General features: G+C 36.7%; 1 protein-coding gene across 6 annotated transcripts in view; it reads left to right on the top strand.

The window, feature by feature from the left end:
• The window catches only part of COL24A1 (collagen type XXIV alpha 1 chain), a 421,092-nt gene that overhangs the window by 89,423 nt on the left and 307,606 nt on the right, over positions 1-24,063 (top strand). For all 6 annotated transcript variants that reach the window (XM_062191650.1, XM_062191653.1, XM_062191654.1 and 3 more), the window contains exons 11-13: positions 1,192-1,236; positions 3,244-3,297; positions 5,718-5,762. In XM_062191650.1, coding sequence (XP_062047634.1) covers positions 1,192-1,236; positions 3,244-3,297; positions 5,718-5,762 — 144 coding nt within the window. The remainder of the gene's footprint in view (positions 1-1,191; positions 1,237-3,243; positions 3,298-5,717; positions 5,763-24,063) is intronic.

The following is a 24,063-nucleotide window of genomic DNA, read 5'->3' as shown; positions in this document are numbered from 1 at the left end:
TATAACACAGTTATAACATCTTGGGAAACAGTTGGCAGTACTACATATACCAGTACCTACCAAATAGTATTATATGAACTGAATTCAGTTCTTGGTATACAGCTTTTAAAATTCATTTTAATAATTTCATATGTTGCTCCTTCTACTTTTTAACTTTATTTTATATAGAATGATAATACAGCAAGTTTCTCCCCAGGTTTCATGAATTGATTACATCTAAAAATCAATCAATTACATATAGAAAATGATAATTTTATAATATCTCTTAATTTTTCATTATAACTTATGTTATAGTATCTCTTATGTTTTCATTAATGAAGAGGCATAAAAAGGCCAAAAAGAATCTATTGTTAACAAAATTCCATTTTTAGGTCTTTAAAAATACCTAGAGGTATTGTATCTTATCCTCTTACCATAAGGTGATGATGTATCTTAACTGAAAATATAAAATATGAATACTTATACTGATGAAACTGAGGTTTAAAATATATTCATCTTTAAAAGTTTATGAATAGGAGTCAGTGCTGTGGCAAAGCAGGTTATGCCATTGTCTACAGTGCCAGCATTCCATGTGGGCATTGGTCCATGTCCTAGCTGTTCCACTTCCAATTTAGCTCCCTGCTAATGTGCCTGGGAAAGCAGCAGAAGACGACCCAAGTATTTGGGCCCCTGCACCCATGTGGGAAACCTAGATGAAGCTCTGGCTCCTGGCTTTGGCCTGTCCCAGCTCTTGCTGATATGGCCATTTGGAGAGTGAACCAGTGGATGCAAGGCTTTCTCTGCCTCTGCTTCTGCCTTTCCCCCTCTGTAATTCCACCTTTCAAATAAATAAGTAAATCTTTAGAAAAATAATTTATGAACATATCTTTAATTAGAAGTGTTTTAAAGCAGCACAAATAATTTGCAAAGAGAAATAATTTCAGTGAAAAAACTCTTGTATATAACAATACATATTAATGTAATATATATTTAGATGTCCAAAATATTTCTGTATAGATATATCCAATACTACTTTTAGTTCTGAGATACTAAAATTCCTTGAACATTTGTAATCTTTATGAGGTATGTAGAGTTCTGATTTTATAGTTTTGAAAATGATATTTTTTTATATACCCTTTTATTTATCTATTTTATTAACATTATTCAAAAAAGTATGATAATAAGATGACAGTATTTTTTGGTTTACAATAGGGTTTAGCTGGACCAGAAGGTAATCCAGGTCCAAAAGGTGTACGAGTAAGTAGCATTTTCATCATTGTGGTATGTATGCTTTTGTAAAAGTAAAATCAAATTTAACAAAATATTGATAATTTTTATACTTTCTTAGGAACTTTGAATTTAGTGCAAATTTAGCCTAAAAGAATACACTAACTTCACATTTATTTTCACATTTATCTATTAGCAGGAAGCTGGAATTTGATGAAGAGCAAGGACTCAAACCTAGGCATGCTAATATGGGGCATAGTCATCCTATGTGGTGTCTTACCCACTGTGCTGAAAACGCGCCCCATACAATTTCTGTTTTTATGACCCTTTTTCTGGATAAATTACACACTTCTGACTTTCATATTCATCTTTATGAACCCTGTTATACACACAGTGGACACTTAAATGATGTTTGTTAAATTAAGAATCCAGACCCATAATCCTTCAAATTTAGACCATTGAAAGAGCCTTGCAAAAGATTTTCCTACATTCAATGTTTCTTGTCTCAGATATACTTTGTCTTCTACCAACAGATTAATTTTAGAAATTCAACTTAACATCAGAATACTAACATACTCCCTTAAAGTCAGTATTCTCCTTTTGTCTAGAATAGAAAGTCTAAAATTCTTAATCTGAAATTTAAGGTTCTCCCTAATTTAGCCCCAAAACTATAATTAATTTTATCTATAAAGTTGATGAAATAAGTTATTTTATATAAGTGAGATAAAACTAAAGGGTGTTAGGACAAAGTACATTGCATAATTTATATATATATATATATATATATATATATATATATATATATATATATATATCCCTTGTCTCTGAAGACCAGGTCGGAATCTTAAGAGGGCAGGATGGGTCTTTGGTCTCCTCCAAAGCATCTTACACATACAGTGCAAATACCATTTACAAACTCACCCTGTTAGTTACCTCTAACTATCCTAATGGGGTGACCTATCTCCAGCTTCTGGTTATCTAGCTTTGACCTAGTTTCTAGACCCATCTCAAGCTCCAGTTTCCTTTGAAGCTTTCTTTGAAAGCCTTTACCTCCTGTCACGTTGGAATGCAATTCTTGGCCCTCTGTTCTTCTTACAGTCTTTGATATCTCCTTTCTGGGCCACATTTTAATTAATTTTAGACATGTCCTTTCTGTTCTTTAAGATTTGTTTTTATTTATTTTAATGGCAGAGTCACAGGAAGAGACACAGAGAAAAAGAACTCTTTTACATCCACTTGTACATTCCCCTACTGGCCACAATGGTGGGGAGCAGGGCAGGCCAAAACCAGGAGCCAGGAACTCCCATCAGGACTTCTCACATGGATGGCAGGAGTCCAGATACTTGGGCCATCTTCCACTGCTTTCCCAGGCACGTTAGCAGGAGGTGGATGGGAAGCAGAGCAGCCAGGACTTGAACTGGTGCTCTGATATGTGAATGCCGATGTCACAGGTGGCAGCCTAACCCACTGCACTACAACGCTGGCCCCTAAGCACATATTTTCTGCCCACTGTGGTATTCAGTGAAGGGAAGAATTTCTTTTACATTCCATACATTTTTAAAGTAAAAGATTGATATATGGCTCTGAAACATACTTTTAAAAAAAATTTATTTATTTGAAAGTCAGAATTACAGAGAGAGTGAGGGAGAGACAGAGAGAGCGTCCATTTGCTGGTTTTTCCCCAGATGGCCACAATGCCCAGGGCAGAGCCAGGTGAAAACTGGGAGCCAAAAGCTTCATCCAGGTCTTCTCCGTGGGTGGCAGGAGCCCAAATATTTGGCCATCTTCCACTGCTTTTCCCCATCCCATTAATAGGAAGCTGGAGTGAAAGTGGGGCAGCTTGGTCACAAACTGGAGCCCATGTGGGATGCAGGTGTCACAGACAGTGGCTTTACCTTCCACGCCAAAGCACTGGCCCCATGGAACATACATTTAAGTCCTATAATTTCATGTTACTATAAATAAAATGCTAAAAACTTCTATTTGAATTACAAAGTGAAATTGAAGTGAAATAATATAAAGATTGCTCTCTTTAAGGGTTATATTGGCTCTCCTGGAGAAGCAGGACCACTGGGACCTGAAGGAGAAAGGGTAAGTCCATTTCCTTCAAGTGTTATTTCTAAAGTAATGCATGTGATGATGGATAACAGGAGTCATGAACTCGGATGTCAGTGAGGTTCTCCTACTGTGTGCGCAAGCCAGGTTTAAGAAAGTTACTGGTGTTGGGGCATAGCAGGTAATGCTACCACCTGTGATGCCGGCATCCCATTTGGGCTCCCGGTTTGTGTCCTTGCTGCTCCACTTCCAATCCCACTCTCTGCTAATGGGCTGGGGAAAGCAGTACAGGATGGCCCAAGTGCTTTGGGCCTTGCCACCCAAGTGGGAGATCCGGAGGAAGCTCCTGACTCCTGGCTTCAGCCTGGCCCAGCCCTGGCTGTTGCGGCCATCTGGGGAGTGAACCAGCGGATGGAAGGTCTCTCTCTGTCCCTCTCTGTTTCTTCCTCCCACCACCCCTACGTAATTCTGACTTTCAAAATAAGTAAACAAATCTTTATTTTTTTAAAAGATTTATTTTATTCTACCTGAAAGAGTTACACAGAGAGAGAAGGAGAGGCAGAGAGAGAAAGAAAGGTCTTCCATCCACTGGTTCAATCCTCAATTGGCTGCAACGGCCAGAGCTGTGCTGATCCGAAGCCAAGAGCTAGGAGCTTCTTCCAGGACTCCCACGTGGGTACAGGGGCCCAATGACTTGGGCCATCTTCTACTGCTTTCCCAGGCCATAGCAGAGACCTGGATCAGAAGTGGAGCAGCCGGGGCAACTGGTGCCTATATGGGATGCTGGCACTGTAGGCAGCGGCTTTACCGCTAAGCCACAGTGCCGGCCCCAACAAATCTTTATTTTAAAAAAAAATGAAAGAAAAATCACCTGCCAGAGATATAATTAGTTTTTCTTTAATCTGGAAACTGAATTTTACTATAAAGAAGAAATGTTGGCCGGCGCTGCAGCTCAATAGGCTAATCCTCCGCCTGTAGCACCGACACACCAGGTTCTAGTCCCGGTCAGGGCGCCGGATTCTATCCCGGTTGCCCCTCTTCCAGGCCAGCTCTTTGCTGTGGCCCGGGAGTGCAGTGGAGGATGGCCCAAGTTCTTGGGCCCTGCACCCACATGGGAGACCAGGAGAGGCACCTGGCTCCTGGCTTTGGATCAGTGCCGTGCGCCGGCTGCAGCTCTCCAGCCGCGGCAGCCATTGGAGGGTGAACCAACAGCAAAAGAAGACCTTTCTCCCTCTCTCTCACTGTCCACTCTACCTGTAAAAAAAAAAAAAAAGAAGAAGAAGAAGAAGAAGAAGAAATGTGTAATGAAAATTATGTTTATGTATTTGCAATTCAAATTTTACAAGATATACATTAAATATTAAAATATATAATTATAGAACTTTAATATTCATTAATCTTTAATTTGACTATAAATTTCTTAACAGGTCTTACATGTTGCAGTATAAAGCGCAGTAAATAATTTAGCCTCAGGTGATATATTTTTGTGTAACTTAATAGGAAATAGCTACTCATAATTGTAGGTGCTTAAGAATAATTATAAAATCTTTGCAGAATGGCTTCTTATACTTAAAATGATTATCAAGATATTTATTGAGTCCTGCACTGCACCATCATTTCTAGGTTTTGTTGCTACATATGCTTTCCAGTGATTTCATTTGTATTCTTTCATTGACACTGTATTAATTGAAAATAGCAGAAGTGAATGATATTAGTTCATTGTCATGAAGTTTGAAATTAGCAAATTATACTTAGAATTTAGCTTTAGGGCCAGTGCCGTGGCTCAATAGGCTAATCCTCCGCCTTGCGGGGCCGGCATACCGGGTTCTAGTCCCGATAGGGGCACTGGATTTTGTCCCAGCTGCCCCTCTCCCATGCCAGCTCTCTGCTGTGGCCAGGGAGTGCAGTGGAGGATGGCCCAAGTGCTTGGGCACTGCACCCCATGGGAGACCAGGAGAAGTACCTGGCTCCTGCCTTCGGATCAGTGTGGTGTGCCGGCCACAGCGCGCTGGCTGCGGCGGCCATTGGGGGTGAACCAATGGCAAAGGAAGACCTTTCTCTCTGTCTCTCTCTCTCTCTTATTGTCCACTCTGCCTGTCAAAAAAAAAAAAACAAAAAGAATTTAGCTTTAAATTCTCATTATAAGGATGCAGTTCAGGTCAAAATTTTCATTTCTTTAAAGCGGTGTTATAAATGAAAATCAACCAGAGTATTCTATGCTTAATGAATTTTTCAAATATGCAGTATTTTGCGTGAACAGTTAAGTGACACTTTCTTGTAATTACTTTTGAATGCTTCTGAAGAGGAAAAATACTCAAATAATTTGGGTACATTGTAATAACAATCAAAAAGTCCAATTTTTTGGCATGCTTCCTTAATTGATATTTGAGGAAAATACTCTGTAGTACTTAACTGATTCATTCAACAGATACTTTTTGACTCTTCTTGTATTCTAGGGTAGTCCTGGAATCCGTGGAAAGAAAGGTCTTAAGGGAAGGCAGGTAACTTGATTATTTTTTTCTTGAAGTTAAATTTATTTCTAATCTGTTAAAACTTTAATGTATTTTTTACTTTTCTTATTGTTTTTGTGGGCTATAATCAATCCTATTTTTCCTTTTTTTAAAATTTTATTTAAGTTATACAAGTTTCATGTATTTCATATGTACAGATTTAGGAACATAGTGACACTTTCCCCATACCCTGTCTTCCATCCATGCTCCAACTTTCCTCCTCCTCACTCTCACATTCCTGCTCTTAATTTTTACAAAGATCTATTTTCAGTTCACTTAATGATTGTATAGTTAACACTACACTAAGTGAGAGAGTTCAACAGATAGGATGAAGAGAAAAAAAAAAACTGCTCATCTGCTGAAGATAAAAGGACCATAAACAATCATCGAATGTTAAAATGTCTATTTCACTTCAATACATTACATTTCAGTTACTCTATTAGTTATCTCGGATGAGGAAAACATGATATCTGTCTTTTGGGGACTGGCTTATTTTAGTAAGTATGATAGTTTCCTATTGCATCCATCTTGTTGCAAAACACAGGATTTCTTTTCTTTTCTTTTTTACAGCTGAGTAGTATTCCATAGTGTATATATACCATAATTTCCTTATCTAGTCAACTTTTGATGGACATCTGGGTTGATTACATATTTTGGCTATTAAGAATTGTGCTACAATGAACATGGGGTACAAATAATTCTTTCATTTGCTGATTTCTTTTGGTTTGGGTAAACTCTCAGTAGTGGTATGGCTGGATCATACAGTAAGTCTATATTCAGATTTCTGACTTACCTCTATACTGTCTTCCATATTGACTACACCAGTGGACTAGAATACCTTTTCCCCCACATCCTCACCAGCACTTGTTGTTTGTTGATTTCTGCATGAGAGCCATTCAAACTGGAGTGAGGTGAGTCCTCACCATGGTTTTGATTTGCATTTCCCTGATGACTAGTAATCCTGAACATTTTCTCAAGTGTCTATTAGCCATTTGAATTTTCTCTCTCAAAAAATACCTGTTCAAGTCCTTTGTCTTTTTCTTAACTTGCTTGTTTGTTTTGTTGTTGAGCTTCTTGAACTCTTTATAGAATCTGGATGTTAACAGTTGCATAGTTTGAAAATATTTTCTCCCATTCTGTGGGTTGCCTGTTCACTTTGCTGAGTGTTTCTTTTGCAGTTCAGAAACTTCTCAGCTCGATGTGATCCCATTTGTCTATATTAGCTTTGATCCCCTGTGCTTCTGAAGTCTTTTCCAAGAAGTTTGCCTGGTGCCGATGACTTGCAGAGTTTCCCCAATGTACTATACTGATTTGATGGTATAGGGTTATATATTTAGGTCTTTGATATATTTTGAGTGGATTTATGTGTAAGGTGTAAGGTATGGTTCTAGTTTCATACTTCTGCACATAGAGATCCAGTTTTCCCAGCACCATTTGTTAAAGAGACTGGCCTTGCTCCAGGGATTGATTTTAGTTCCTTTGTCAAAAATAAGTTGGTTGTAGATGATGGATTGATTTCTGGAGTTTCTATTATGTTCCACTTGTCTATAAGTCTATTTTTGTGCCAGTACTAGGCTGTTTTGATTATAATTGCCCTATAGTATATCTTGAAATCAGGTATTGTGATTCTTCCAGCTTTTTGTTGCATAAGATTCCTTTATCTATTAGGGGTGTCTTGTGTTTCCATATGAATTTCAGTATCATTTTTTCTAGATCTGAGAAGAATGTCATTGGTATTTTGATTGGGATCACACTGAATCTGTAAACTGCTTTTGGTTGTATGGACATTTTGATGATGTTGATTCTTCCAATCATGTACATGGAAGATTTTTTCATATTTTAATACCTTATTTTATTTCTTTCTTTAGTGTTTTGTAATGTTCATCATAGAGATCTTAGGCATCCTTGGTTAAATTTATTCCAAGGTATTTAATTCTTTTTAGAACTATTGTGAATGCAGCTGATCTTGAAAAATCTTTCTTAGCCATGATGTTGTCTGTGTATACAAAGCCTATTGATTTTTCTGTGTTGATTTTATGTCTTGCCACTTTACCAAACTCTTTTATGAGTTCCAATCTCTCAGTGGAGTCTCTTGGATCCCCTATATATGCAATCACATCATCTGCCTATAGGGATAGTTTGATTTCCTCCTTTCTAATTTGTATTTCTTTGATTTCCTTTTCTTGCCTAATGGCTCTGGCCAAAACTTCCAGAACTAGATTAAATAGTAATGATGAGAATGGGCATCCTTGTCCAGTTCTGGATCTTAGAGGGAATGCTTCCAGCTTTTCCCCATTCAATAGGATGCTGGCCATGAGTTTGTCATAAATTGCCTTGATTGTGTTGGGGATTGTTCCTTCTATCCTCAATTAGCTTAACGTTTTCATTGTGAAAGGATGTTGTATTTTATTAAATGCTTTCTCTTCATCTAATGAGATCACTATATGATTTTATGTTCTTCAGTTCGTTCACATGATGTATCACATTTACTGATTTGTGAATGTTGAACCACTTCTGCATACCAGGGATAAATCCCACTTGGTCTGAGTGAATGATCATTCTAATGTGTTGGATTCAATTGACAAGTATTTTGTTAAGGATTGTTGACAAGTATTTTGTTGTGGATGCTCACAATACTATTGCAGGGTCTTACATGGCTTCACTAGTTTCTTTTGTGTCATGATCCACAGTGGTCCTGTGGCAATTTGAAGTGTCTTCCTGCTATTTCTCTGTTGAATTCTTCCATGGCTATAATCCTCAGTGCCAATAGGAAGCAGGTCAGCATCCTTGCTTGCATCACCAAAGGGGTTGAAAGAGTGGAGTTTCTGGATAGTGGACATACAAGATGGTTCCTTTTCCTCAGTGGAAACAGCCTGTGGCAGGTACAGCAGGAGAAAGCAGACACAGGGACAGACCATCAAGAAGCGAGAGGATTCCAGGGGTGTGCTGCTGAGTCTTTGATGGTGGCTCAGTGTCTGGGATTCTGGAGTTTTTTTAAAATGTGTGCCTTGACTGTCAGTTGAGACTAGTTTACTAGAGCTTTTTATATTTTCAATTTTTTAAAAAAAATTAAGGAAAATTAATTTTACTGGATAACACAATAATCTTAGTGATGAGAAGAAATTTTGACATCATTAAATACCTTATCATTAACAAATGAAGACACAGGTCCAGAGGAGCATCTTCAGGTTATCCTGGCTAAGTTATTATAGTGAATTAGATACCTGCTGTGCATATGTAATCTTTTTATTACTATTCAAAGACATTTATTAGGGTTACATATTCAGTGTCATACTGTGTTTGTTCTTTAGTCTATAGGAAAGAAACATTAAGTTTTTCATAACAGTTTTTCAAAAATGTTTGTGTACCTGAATAAAATCTTAATGATAATACTGAAGGATTATAGATATCTCTTAAGAATATTCAAATTAAAACATTTCATAATTTGAGTGTTCCTTTATGGTAGATTAGACTGGATATTAATGTCACCATTGGTGAAGAATATGAGGCTGGGATGTTAAAAGACTTGCGCAGAACCACATAGCTAAACGTGAAATCAATGGGAAGGGCATTGTATATGGAAGATAAGCTCCCACTTTGACACTTGTCTGGGATAGAAGCCTACCTCTACTTCCAATCCAGCTTCCTAGTAATGCACCTGGGAAAGTCACAGATGATGGCCAAAGTACTTGGGTTCCTGCCACTCGAATAGCTTTGTCTTGGCTCAACCTTGGCTATCATGTGAGTCAGGAAGTGAAGCAATGTATAGAGGATCATTTTCTGTCTCTATGTATGTGTAGGGGTGTGTGTGTGTGTGTGTGTCCGTGTCCATGTCCCCTGGTCACGCTAACTTTCAAATAAATAAAACTTTTTTAAAAAAATGATAAAGTGAAAAATTAAGCACAGATTTTCTCAGTCTAAACCCAGAATCTTGTTCCTTATTCTTTAAATATTTCTGGTATCTGTCTGCTGCACACACTGCTTAGATAAGGAATGATTTGATTTTTCTTGACACTTGATAGAAATTATTTTAAAGTTTTACTTTAAGGATTTTAATGTGTTAAGATAAACTTTTAAAATTGTTACATACTACTTGTACATTTTTAGGGTACATATGATAATTTGACACATGTATACAGTGTGTAGTGATCAAAGCAAGGTAATTAGAATTTCCTCTTCTTGAATATTTATCATTTCTTTGTGCTGGGGGCCTTTGAAATCCTAAGATCAATTATATGATTTTTTAAGACTAATTCTGTATAAAATATATGACTAATTGTTGTACACTATAAGCATACTGCACTGTTACTAAGCTTTGAGATATAAAAAGTAAGCCAGACATTTTTTGTCCTTTGTTTATATTTAACTTTAAAGTTTATCTTATAATAATTATAACAGAAACTAGTGCTATCATACCATCCTCGTTTCTTTATTCTCAAGCATTGTACTAAGTATTTTGTATGCCATCTCATTTAAAAAATCTGTTATATTTAATAATACTCTAATATTTATTTATTTATTTTGAACTTTTATTTAATGAATATAAATTTCCAAAGTATAGCTTATGGATTACAATGGCATCCCCCCCATAACTTCCCTTCCACCCGCAACCCTCCCCTTTCCCGCTCCCTTTCCCCTTCCATTCACATCAAGATTCATTTTCAATTCTCTTTATACACAGAAGATCAGTTTAGTATATATTAAGTAAAGATTTCAACAGAATGCACCCACATAGCAACACAAAGTAAAAAATACTGTTGGAGTACTAGTTATAGTATTAAATCACAATGTACAACACATTAAAGACAGAGATCCTACATGATATTTTTTAAAAATTGATTAATTTTCTATGCAATGTCCAATTTAAAACCAAGTTGTTGTTTTTTTCATTTTCAATTATCTTTATATATGGAAGATCGATTCAGTATATACTAAGTAAAGATTTCATCAGTTTGCACCCACACAGAAACACAAAGTGTAAAAATACTGTTTCAGTACTAGTTATAGCATTCCTTCACATTGGGCAACACATTAAGGACAGATCCCACATGAGACAAAAGTACACAGTGATTCCTGTTGTTGACTTAACAATTTGACACTCTTGTTTATGGCGTCAGTAATCTCCCTAGGCTCTAGTCATGAGTTGCCAAGGCTATGGAAGCCTTTTGAGTTCGCCGACTTCGATCTTATTCTGACAGGGTCATAGTCAAAGTGGAAGTTCTCTCCTCCCTTTGGAGAAAGGTACCTCCTTCTTTGATGGCCCCATTCTTACTGGGATCTCACTCGCAGAGATCTTTCATTTAGGTCTTCTTTTTTTTTTTTTCCAGAGTGTCTTGGCTTTCCATGCCTACAATACTCTCATGGGCTCTTCAGCAAGATCCGAATGCCTTAAGGGCTGATTCTGAAGCCAGAGTGCTATTTAGGACATCTGCCATTCTATGAGTCTGCTGTGTATCCCACTTTACATGTTGGATCGTTCTCTCCCTTTTTGATTCTATCAGTTAGTATTAGCAGACACTAGTCTTGTTTATGTGATCCTTTGACTCTTAGACCTATCAGTGTGATCAATTGTGAACTGAAGTTGATCACTTGGACTAGTGAGATGGCATTGGTACATGCCACCTTGATGGGATTGTATTGGAATCCCCTGGCACGTTTCTAACTCCACCACCATTTGGGGCAAGTCCGATTGAGCATGTCTCAAATTGTACCTCTCCTCCCTCTCTTTTTCCCACTCTTATATTTAACAGGGATCACTTTTCAGTTAAAATTCAAACACCTAAGAATAATTGTGTTTAATTACAGAGTCCAAACAATAGTACTAGAACAAAAAAAAAATACTATAATAGATAAAGTATTGCATTGTACACCAACAGTCAGGACAAGAGCTGATCAAGTCACTGTTTCTCATAGTGTCCAATTCACTTGAACAGGTTTCCCCTTTGGCGCTCAGTTAGTAACATTATGCTGAGTGAAATAAGCCAGTCCCAAAGGGACAAATATCATATGTTCTCCCTGATTGGCAACAACTGAGTACTCCAATATTTAAAACATACTTGTTATGTTGTTTCTTCATGTTCATGCCCTGACAGACATATTTGAGCAGAAATACCCCTTTATTGCATGTCAGATTTCTTAACTTAAATTGTAGATCGGGGCTTTCTTAAAGTTGATAGTAAGTCAGTCTTCTTTATTTTACTCCTCTCCATTCTGTATCGTCTTAATTTTTTTCCATTCTTCTGCTATCAAAGTTTACCATTTAAAAACAACCAAGAAAATCATTTGCAATGATATATAAATTGCTTCCAACAATATACTGTCTAATATGTGAGCACTTATGTTTTAAAATATTTATTTATTTAAAAGTAAGAGTTACAGAGAGAGAGGGAGACATAGGAGAGAGAAAGAGAAAGAGAGAGAAAGAGAGAGATCTTCATTCTCTTGATTCAGTTCTCTAGTGGCCACAATAACCAGGATGAAGCCAGGAGCCAGGAGCTGCAATCCCAGGTGCATTAAAGTGCAGCAGCTGGGACTTGGTGTTGCAGGTGGTGGCTTTACCTGCTGCATCACAAATGCTAGCTCTAGTACTTATTTTCAGTGTTTAGATTCTAAAAAGAAAATAAGTAGCCTACAGTGTGGAATTTTGGACACTGGTGAACAAATTAAATATGTTCTAAAGCCCTGTTATACATCATATACAACTTATTCACTTATTAACCATAAGTTTCACTTTATTTTTATAGATAGTATCATATAAATACTAATTTGCGGGGCCAACACTGTAGCATAACCATGAATGGCACCAGCATCCCATAGGAGTGCCAGTTGCATCTGGGCTGCTCCACTTCCAATCCAGCTCCCTGCTAATGCAAACTGGGAAAGCAGCAGAAGATGACCCCAATTCTTGACTGCACCCACATGGGAGAACAGGAGGAAGTTCCTGGCTCCTGGCTTCAGATTGGCCCAGCTCTGGCCATTGTAGGGAGTGAACCAGAAAATGGAACATATGTTTCTCTCTTTATGTGTAACACTGCTTTTCAAATAATAAATAAATCTTTTAAAAATTGTTAATTTGAATATGGTATTGACAATATGTAAATAATTTCTGATATCATATTCCATGATAAATTATAAAGTAATCCAGTGAAATTTACAGATAATTTCTTGTTTCTTATAATATAGGGAATTATAAAAGTATCCAAAAGGATTGAATTTAAAAAGATTTAAAACTATGGGAAAATAGTGAATGAAATGATTACCAGGCTCTTTAGTTGGTTGAACTGTTCTTTACATTACAAAATTTATAATGTTTATTGCTTTAAATATATGTATTTATAATAGACTTAGATCCTTAGAAAAAGTATATTTGGATTGGGAGCGGCAAGATGGCAGAATAGGAAGGGAGCACACTGATAGTCCGGGAAGAGACAGTTTAATAAAAGTGCAGGTTCAAGGAAGAGTAGGGGAAGAAACAGCAGAGGAAAATCTTCCGGAACTAGTGATTCACAGTGGACCTGCGTGGAGAGCATGGGAGCCCAAGTTCGGGACACCAGCGGCAGACTCAACACACCAGCACTGGAACGTGAGGTGAGCCGAACCTCAATAGCCCAAGACACCAGCAGGAAAGCGGAAAGAGGAGACTAGAGGGAACGAGGCTTGAAACTCCATGGGGAAAAGTTCACCAGGCTAACTAGAAGAGAGAGAGAGAGGAAAAAACAAAGTGACCGATACGGACACGAGTTTCTCTCTCTCCGCCCACCTCTCAAAGGCGAGCAAGACAAAGAGCAGGCACCATTTTGGACATAAGCAGGGCGACCTCAAGTCTGCACCGGCCCTGAGCCTAGCAGAAAAACCTGACTCTGGGGGGAGGGGTGAAATAAAAGGAGATTAGGATCTAACTTGGCAACCCAGTGGGAGATTGCAGGAGAATTTGAACACACGCTGAGGGCAGCACAGATTCCCTGTGTGGTCCTTGGGAAAGAGCTTCCAATCTCTGGCTCCTGCGGGTATATCATTCGCCTGCTAACTACCTCCAATTGCATTCAGGTGTGTGGAATTACTTCCCTTTTGAATCAGAAAAAGAAAAAAAAAGAGAGAGAGAGAGAGATTTACCATGCCTAACCTGGGAGTGTCACCTTTGGCACACCCTCAACCCTGAGGAACCAAACACAGCTCTCAGGCCACACCCATCTCAAGCCTCTAAGGCTCCATCGAAAGCAGGCAGTCCACTTAATCTAGACTCATAGTATAACAAGAAAAAACACCACAGTGAAGAAACCAAATATCTCCAATATGCCAAACAACAAACGCAAAAACCGAGGTAACAAGAACAAGGAAGACACTATGATGCCCCCAGATGAAAAAGACACTCTAATTCAAGATTATGAAGATGATGAGATAGAAGAAATGTAAGAAGCAGATCTCAAAAAATTGATAAGAACACTGAGAAGTTCTCAAAAACAAATTCTTGAACTACAGAAATCCTTAATGAACGAGATAGAAAATCTCACTCGCAAAAATGAAATATTAAGGAGGAATCAAAATGAAATGAAACAACTAGTAGAACAAGAAACTGTGATAGTGACGAGAAATCATAATGAAATGAAGAATTCAATAGATCAAATGACAAACACATTAGAGAGCCTTAAAAACAGAATGGGTGAAGCAGAAGAGAGAATATCGGACTTAGAAGACAGAGCACAGGAAAGTATACAGTCAAACCAAAGAAAAGAAGAGGAAATTAAAAATCTAAAAAATATTGTCGGAAATCTACAGGATACTATTAAAAAACCCAACATTCGGGTTCTAGGAGTTCCTGAAGGCATGGAGAGGGAGAAAGGATTAGAAGGCCTTTTTAGTGATATACTTGCAGAGAACTTCCCGGGTCTGGAGAAGGACAGAGACATCCTAGTACAGGAAGCTCATAGAACCCCCTAGTAAACATGACCAAAAGAGATCCTCACCACAACATGTTGTAATCAAACTCACCACAGTGAAACATAAAGAAAAGATTCTAAAAGGTGCAAGAGAGAAACATCAGATTACTCTCAGAGGATCTCCAATTAGACTCACAGCAGACTTCTCATCAGAAACCCTACAAGCTAGAAGGGAATGGCAAGACATAGCCCAGGTACTGAGAGAGAAAAACTGCAAAGCTCTCATTTGTGAATGAAGGTGAAATTAAGACTTTTCATAGCAAACAGAAACTGAAAGAATTTGTTGCCACTCATCCTGCCCTGCAAAAGATGCTTAAAGATGTGTTACACACAGAAACACAGAAACACAGTCATCAATATGAAAGAATGTAAAGGAAGGAAACCTCACAGCAAAAGATCACAGGAAGCTCAATTTCTCTTTGACATAGAATTAAACTCTGATGCTCTGTTAAAGCAATGTGTCTTGATGTCTGTTAAATTCTAATTGTTCAAAAATAGCTGAATTTTATTAAGAGCTATTGGTTATTTAAATAGGTGCTTATTTTCAAAGATTTGAATAATCAGCTTATAACAATGATCAAATTTGGTCTATGTTATGTCATGATTTTAAGGAATCTTATTTCAACCAGATATTTTGGATTTTGAGCCTTCTTGGCATTGTTGACAGGCATTCAAAAATCAAAGTTCCAAACAATCTGGACTCTAAAATTTCCAGTAAATCTTGGACTTTGGTTTTTCCAGTTTGGGCCCAACTGAAAAAATCGAAGGACCTATGTCTCTCATCTTATAGAGACACCAACTAATCAATCTATTTGGATTATATTAGAAGTACTGTCAAGATGTGATGTGGTACTAAATTTTAAGTTTCTATAATGGAAAATGCTATTAATACAAATGTTTGAGAATTAAAAAGTCTAATGATCTTGTGTTATTAGACATGATAGTTACCTTAATGAGAAAGCCCCAGAGGCCTAAAGGGTTAAATACTTGTAAAATCTTACAGGTGCTTTCAAAAATACTGTGAAGTAAGCAAGTGCCTCTTGTTGGCTGATGAGTTTATAATTTTAAACATGGCAACTTAAAGTCTTTTGTCATCCACAGGCATATATGATTTGCTGCTCATAAAACTAAAGCGTTGTTGGTTCTGTGTTTAGCTGTCCTCCTATAGGTTCCTATGGACTTTTTCCAGCCACTTCTATTGTATTCAGTACTTTGGGATGGCTCTGTAAACAGATGAAGCCAATAATGTATTAACAGTACCAACTGAGAGAAAGTATGCTTAACTGAGGTTACTAAAAACAAAAAGCAATTCAAATCAATTGGCAATCTAGAAAAAGAGTTAAAGATTTTAAAGGATATTATTAAAATTGCTATATTGGTCTATTATGTTATGTTATATGTGTGTACATATTGTATGTCCACATGGGAAAATTTAATTAAGAATTTTGTTTTAATTGGCTTATAGATAAGATTGTCCATAAATTTAAGCTGCTAAAATCAATCAAAGATACATTTTAATTCGTATGACCTGAATCTCTGTATCATATGTTTTATACTTGTTGGTAGAAAGAAACTAAAAACACTTTATATGGTTGTGCTTAAGTTTACTGGTTAAACAAACTACAGCATGTTAGATATTTAAGAAGTGTTTCCAAATAAATGATTCTTAAAATTTATAGAAGGCATTAGACCTTCTGGTAAATGTTTTCTTAAGTTGTTATCTAATGGTTGAAACTGTTTGCTAAGTATTCATGTGATATTGCTATTGTCAGCAAACGATCTAGGACTTGCTCCCTCATTTCTCTATTCTAAGCCCAACCTGTTCTTTCATTTCTCTATTCTCTTCAAGGTAGGAAACTAATTTTATTATAAAGGAATCTGTAGGATGCACAATTTAATCTTTAGACCTTATAAAAGAGATGGCTAACATTTTTCTGTAATAGCATAGCCAAAATAAGAACTTAAATAATAATCTCATAGCTAGATTCACTTCGCCATCAGCGAAGTATACAGTAAGTAGAAAAAACCTCCCTTTCAGACCAAAGGGAAAGAAAGTTTTAAAGTGAGAATATAATTTTCCTCATGGGCATTGTCTACCTTAGAAAAACTACTACAGAACATGCCTGTGACTATAGACTTGTAGTTCAGGCCACCGAAGATTAGAAATGGGACTTGGGCACTCCCTTGACTTGCATCCTCTGGTCTGCTTTAACACAAACCAGGAGGAAAAGAAAGCTCGGCATCAGAAGTAATGGGTGGCAGGCCTATTTATGGCTGATCTGTACAGTGATCTGCCCTCAAGGAGACCCAACAGGCCAGTCTACTGCAGTGGCTTTCAATGTGGTAAGCCTGGGCTTCAGCAGAAGTCAACTTGTGAAGAGCCCTGGCAGCTCTGCCAAGAGTTGGATCACTGGAAATGGACCTGCCCTGGAGTCGAAGGATGCCCAGGTCAGAGCCACAGATCTTATTGGCTCTAAGCTGAAAAGCCCTTCACTCAGCCCAACTTCCAAAGTGACCACTGCAGCTGAGAGGACGGCCATGTAGGGTCAGCAACATTGCAGGCAGAACTGTAAATTTCTTGTTAGAGATGCCCCCTGCCTTTACCTGGCCAGCTCTCCTCCCAGGCCAGCCAAGTAATCAAAGTCAACAGAGTGCCTTCCCCTAGGAGGTTCACACCTCCCTTAGGATTTACCCCATGTGAAGAGATAGATAGGTCTGGGCCTCTTAACTTACAAGGCCTAAAGCCCACCAGGTTATTACCAGGCCCCTTTTGTCAGGTTCTATTTGCCTCTCAATCAGAAAACTTAATTGTAGCTTAGACAGCACCTTTCTTAGCTCCTCTAATAATGACTCTGTCCTTTGTTCTAGACCCTGTCTAGAGCACTTGGGCCTCATTCCTGTGTAATCATAACCTCTACTCTACCACCAATGGCTCTACTCCCAACCTGTGTGTACTGATGGTCCTCTTCCCCACTTAATGCTGTATAATTGTTCAGACCTGGTTAATGCCACTCTTAGGTTCATTGGTTACTATCCTCACCCTGTCTTTTATGACCTTGTCTGAATATGATCAGAGTCGGCAAACTTGGAAGGCTTACATAGCCTTGGCAACTCATGATGAGAGCCTAGGGTGGCTACTGGCGCCATAAACTAGAGTGTCAATTTGTTGGGTCAACAACAGGAGCCACTGTGCACTAGCTCCTCATGTGGGATCTCTGTTCTTAATGTGCTGTACATTGTGATTTAATGCTATAACTAGTACTCAAACAGTATGTTTCACTTTGTGTTTCTATGTGGGTGCAAACTGTTGAAATCTTTACTTAATATATAATAAATTGATCTTCTGTATATAAAGAGAATTGAAAATGAATCTTGATGTGAATGGAAGGGGAGAGGGAGCAGGAGAGGGGAGGGTTGCAGGTGGGAGGGAAGTTATGGGAGGGGGAAGCCATTGTAATCCATAAGCTGTACACTGGAAATTTATATTCATTAAATAAAAGGTAAAAAAAAAGGAAAAAAGTATATTTGAAAAACATATGTGTTCTATTTTTCTGAACTTCATGTTCATAATAGAAAATCTGTCTGGTGCTGTAATATGTCATCTATACTATGTATACATTTACTTATTTTTGCCACAAAGTGACTTGTCCATATTTAAAAAGAAAATATGAGTACAGTACTTAGTAAAAGATCCAGTTACAACCACAAATTAAATTATGGCAAGGCTGACCTCAGAGATTGTTCCCAGATTATTATCCTGTATATAAATTCTTCCCTTTATTTTCTCTATTTTAAATCATCATCTAATAATTTTGACATTAAGCTAAATTGTATTAGCATGAGATATTATGCATCATAGGATATTTGTATTTCATTTTAGATGGTTAAAATTCTATGAAAGATTTGTTAATTTTTTTACTGTTTTAATAACAGTAAAAGGAAAAGCTCTTTTGATAATATTTCCATTCTCTTTGATGTGGAACATATTAGATGTGTGGGAGTATGAATCTAGTCATTTTTTCTTGATGATTTTTCAACTATAACTATTATTTAGTTGTTGCTTTGTTTGAGGCAGATATTTATATACTTATACAAAGGCAGAACGAAAGGGTTCCAGGTCATTATAAAGAAGATGGCAGATTCATAAGCATTTGAAAAAATAACAGAAACTTGGTACTGCTGTGTGGATTCCATATTATTTTACTTACTGTCATTCATAGAGTAATATTAGAAGACATCCTTTTGCTACAGCTGTAGCTCCCACTGAATTATTTTAAGTAGTGTTTATAGATGTTAAATTAACTTATTTCTTCAAATTTTAGAAAGATGGAAATAGTTTAATGAACACAGAATATGATTCACATTAAAATAATGATTATAATTTATATAACAATCATAACTCATAAGCTTTATATCATATTTTATACTTATGGTTCTAAAGTCTCTGAAATTAAGGCTGGATATCAGTAAAATAAATCACTTTACTTTGTATATTAAATATTGTAGGAATACTCTGATAGTCAATATAATGAATGTAATAGGCATGAAAAACTTAAAAATCTGAGTTCAGGTCTTTCTAAATATTAATCTGAATAAGCTTCTTTGTACTACCAAGTTGAGTCCTCAGCTGTGTGCTAAACCTCCATGTTTAATATGAATAGCAAAATTATTGTCATCATATTATATGAACATAGAGCACAAAATTTTAGAGTGAAAGTCTCTTTTCCAAAATTGTCCAATGAGTTAGTAACATTATTAACCTTAGATTTATCCTCCTTTGTTAACACTAAACATGGAGTTAAGATGGTGTGAATGAACTTAATGATATCTGTGTTGTTTTAAAATGAAATTACAGGCATACAATAAGAGATGTCTCTCCTACTATACGGTATAAATAATATGTGATTGCTGTTGAAATGGGCATTGCTTAAAATAATTGTTTATTATTTAGCTTCATATTGGTTTCAAATTTAATGTTTTAAAAATTATCTCTGTTTTCATATTTCAAAACAATATTTGAGAGGCAGGGGCAGGAGAAGGCGAGAGAGAGAGAGATCGGGTGTCAGTCCAGTGGAACCCTCCTCAGATGCTTGCATCAGCTGAGACTGGACCAGTACTGAAGCTGGGAGCCAGGACTGCAGTCCAGGTCACCTGTATGGGTTGCAGGGTCTCAATTACTTGAGCATCACCACTGGCTCCCAGGGTCTGCACTGGAAGGAAGCTGGAGTCAAGAGCTGGAGTCAAGAATCAAACCCATTAGAAGATGCAGGCGTCTAAACTGCTAAGCTAAGCACTTGTCCTACCTATTTTAATTTAAATATTACTTCCTAGAAGACTCTTTTTTGCCCAGATAAAATATTGTGTTCATGTAGAGTTTACTATTTAATTGATATTTATAAAATAATGGGTTTTATTTTTTATCAGTGCCATCGACTTGACATAGGAAAACTATTTTTGTTAGATATTTGATATGTTTGGGGATCAAAGAGTATTAAAAATAGTTATATTAATAAATTCACTTATTGGTCTTAAATTGTTGACATTTCCCTTTCTTTCATAAGCTGTTCTTGATTTCAGTTTTTAGCATAAGGTGCTTCTTAGTCACTACAATGACTTTTAAAGACCACCTGTGATCATAGTTCCGTATTAGCCAATTTATGTATGTACCTTTGTTTTCAGGTAAGGCCTTTTTTACCTGTCCCTCATTCCCTCTTGGTACTCCCTAAATGTCATAATTGTATCAAAATCTTTAATGCCAGTTAATATCAAAAGACATCCCTGGGGCTCTAGGTACCTTTAAAGGTGGGGAAGTCCAAGAGACCATTAATAATCCACCTTTTTTTCTCTATCCAGATATTTGAGTTCAACTAAAGTTCATTTTCCAGAGACACCAGATGAAAACAAAGTGTAGACAATCTATATTGGTCAGGACTCTTTTAAACACTATAACATGACTGTTCTATTTTACTTGCTTTATTGTCTTAATTCGAGAAGCTTCCTGGAACATACCTGATAGAAGCCAGATTCTTTCAAGGCAAAAAACCATCCAGTGATTCATAATATAACAGATGAACACTATTTTTAAAAATAGGGAAGGCAGAGAGAGAGAGAGCATTTGTATGTCTTTGATGACTTCAGGTTTAATTTGTCACATCTGATTCCCAGTAGCTTCCTTTTTACTGCAGTTTCCAAGCTTCATTCTCTAGTGTCACAGTCAGGAAATCGTGTACTTGCTGTCAAAAAGCATTTATAGGATCTTGACTTGATTTAATCAGTGATTCCGTGTTATTAAGTTGACTGTGCATGTTTATATGGATCCTCAGACCTAAGAAAAATTATGGCAGAATTGACTTTCCAAGAGTGAATGTAAACATGAAATTGGAAACAGGATTTTCTTTCAAGACCTAGAGAACTGTTGTCAAAATGTCACTTTTTACCCAAGGAGTCTTTTCAGAACTGATAGGAGTAAATTATAAGTAATCAAGTTATACTGCATTTTATGTTTGACAAAGACCAAAGCTGAACAGTTTCCTTTATATGAAGATAAAATTAGCACAACCTTAGAATGGTGGACAAAAACAACACCCTTCAGGCACCCAGACATCAGTGTGTGTTTACTTTTCTAACGTAGTCAGGAGTGTCTCCTCTTTTCTCATTTATCTTTTGATTAGAAGACTCTAGTCAAACTAAATTATATTTTGGCTTTTAACTCCAGTGTTAAAATTATTTCAGAATACAAAATCCTCTTTGACATCTGTTATTAGTTTCTGTCCTTAGCCCAAGAAACTCTTAAATATGCATTGCACAGTAGTGTTTCATATGCATACATTTTGGGAAGGATTTAGCAACAGTGTTCTCTTTGTCTCAGGAAAAAGTTGTAGTTAATGTGTTCATAAAGAAGGTACTAATGGAGGGTGAACCAACGGCAAAAGGAAGACCTTTCTCTCTGTCTCTCTCTCTCCCTGTCCACTCTGCCTGTAAAAAAAAAAAAAAAAAAAAAAAGGTACTAATGTTGCTTGAACGCTGTGAAAATTTGTCATTAACGTTTAAGTAATTCTACCTCGTTCAAGGAAAATATATTTTCTGGATAGTACTTACTGGGAAGAACCTATAGAAATCATATTTGGCTATGTATAGTATGAAAAGATATGTAGAAGGTCTCTGGAGTTAGAATTAACCCAATCTACAAGGTTGATATAGACACGAAAACTAGGGACACCCACTCAACGAAAGCTGACAATTTGAATAAAGCACACGATTTAATAGAGATGCGACACCAGGAGATGAAAGCTTATCTAGATAATGGTTTCCGATGTGGATAACATAAGGAGAAACTCAATGTTGTAAGTTTCCAAAATCAAAAGTATGAATGAATGTATTTGTGACAGGTGGGTCAAGCTTGGGTTTAGCATTTTCTTTGAGTAAAAATGGCATATGGGGAAACCTTTATTATGAAGAGATCACGATGTGCACTCAGTTTAGTTTTTAGACAGAAGAAAAAGGAAGAATCCAGTTCTCATATCTGGAGTAAAAGGTGGTAACTAGTCTTTAAGAAAAAGGCAAGAATTTCAGATTAAGAACTAAGACTCACTGTATTGTTAAGCCAGCCTTGTTATTCAACTTGAACTACAAATCCCTACTGAAGTTTAAAATTAGTCTCGACTATGAGAACAGGGTTTACCTGTGAAGTATGAATCAAATGGTCTTAGAAGTGAAAAGAAGGGCCCAGAGATCGTTTCATCACATAATACTTCATAATCCAGCCTTTCCCTACAGTGATCTTGTTTGATTTTTGAAAGGTTTAAAAATACCAGTATTTCTTGGTGTGTGTGTGTGTGTGTATGTGTATACATACATATATCTATATAAAGAATGGGTAGCAGTAATTTCTAGATTTTATTTTAGTGTTTTTAATCCCATACAAGTTAATCTGATCTCTTTTCTTGTTTAGTCTTTGAAATGTTGTGCTTCTGTTATTATCAATAATACCTGTTTAGTACATATACCTTCTGTGATTATTTCGTTTTATCTTTATTTAGATTGAATGTTATTTTTAAATATTATTCTAGAAAGAACAAAATATGTTCTCCAGAAGAATTTTTAGTTTTTTTAATTTTTAAAAATTCTATAAATATAGTCATTGTAGTCATTTTATGGTTACTTGGATCCTCATGTTTTCCAAATTATTTTTATGCATTATTTTGTTATTTCTTTGTAACATTGAAAAGGATCATTTAACTAGATACCTTAAGTAAGGAAGCTTTCCACTGATTAAAGATATTTAAATATACTTTCAAATAATTAAGAGTAATCTAAAATATTAATACCACATGTATGAAGGGTCTTCAGAATGTCCATAGAAAGATCTGTGCACCAGTTGCTTTTCTGCACCAAAGGAAACTTATCTTTCAGTTTAATTTATACCAACTTTTTGAAGTAACCTTGTATATTCAGGTGTATGAGTCTAATGTACTTCTTTGGTCATAGTTTTTGACTACTATGTTTAAAAATAGTGCTATCATTAGATCTGGACAAGAAAGAAACTTGCCCTGGGCTCTGTACGTTACAGGGTTTGTCATATCACAAACAAATATAGTAAATGTATTTAAGACACTTAAGTGTTACGTCACTCAAGATTCAGCACTTAGCATTGGCATAGCATGTTGTCCTATAATCCTAGACATCCACTCTTGTTATTACATCTGAATTATCTATTGCTAAGTGATAGATTTTTCCAAGTTACATAGCATGGAACCTTTCCAACGAGCTACTTCAGAGTCTTCAAAACATGACTTTGGCTTCCCAGAATGAGTGGCCCATGACAGGAAAGTGGAAGCCTTCGTGTTTTATGACTAGACTCAGATATTTCACACTGCCATTTCTATATTCTAATGACCAAATAAGTCATCCCTGACCCAAGAAAGAAGGGAATTACACAACGGAATGGTTACCAGGGAGCAAAGAACATTAGAGTCTATTATGGATTCTTGCTTCCACAGTTCTGTAATATTTAGGCTTCAGAGAGATTCATCTCCATTCTCTTGCTTACATCTTCATGTCTGAATGCAAGGAAAGTTGGCTGACATTGAAAACAGAAACTGCTTGAGATTATGGTGAGGATTTGAGCAGGCAGTAGAAACAATTAAATAAGATGAGAAATAAATTAATTACTGAATTTTCTTTTTTTTTTATTTTTTGACAGGCAAAGTGGACAGTGAGAGAGAGACAGAGAGAAAGGTCTTCCTTTTGCCATTGGTTCACCCTCCAATGGCCACCGCGGTAGGCACACTGCGGCCGGCGCACCGCGCTGATCCGATGGCAGGAGCCAGGGGCTTATCCTGGTCTCCCATGGGGTG

Source organism: Lepus europaeus, chromosome 5, assembly GCF_033115175.1.
Source record: "Lepus europaeus isolate LE1 chromosome 5, mLepTim1.pri, whole genome shotgun sequence".
Classification (NCBI taxonomy): domain Eukaryota; kingdom Metazoa; phylum Chordata; class Mammalia; order Lagomorpha; family Leporidae; genus Lepus; species Lepus europaeus.
This window is presented reverse-complemented; position numbering and strand designations above follow the sequence as displayed.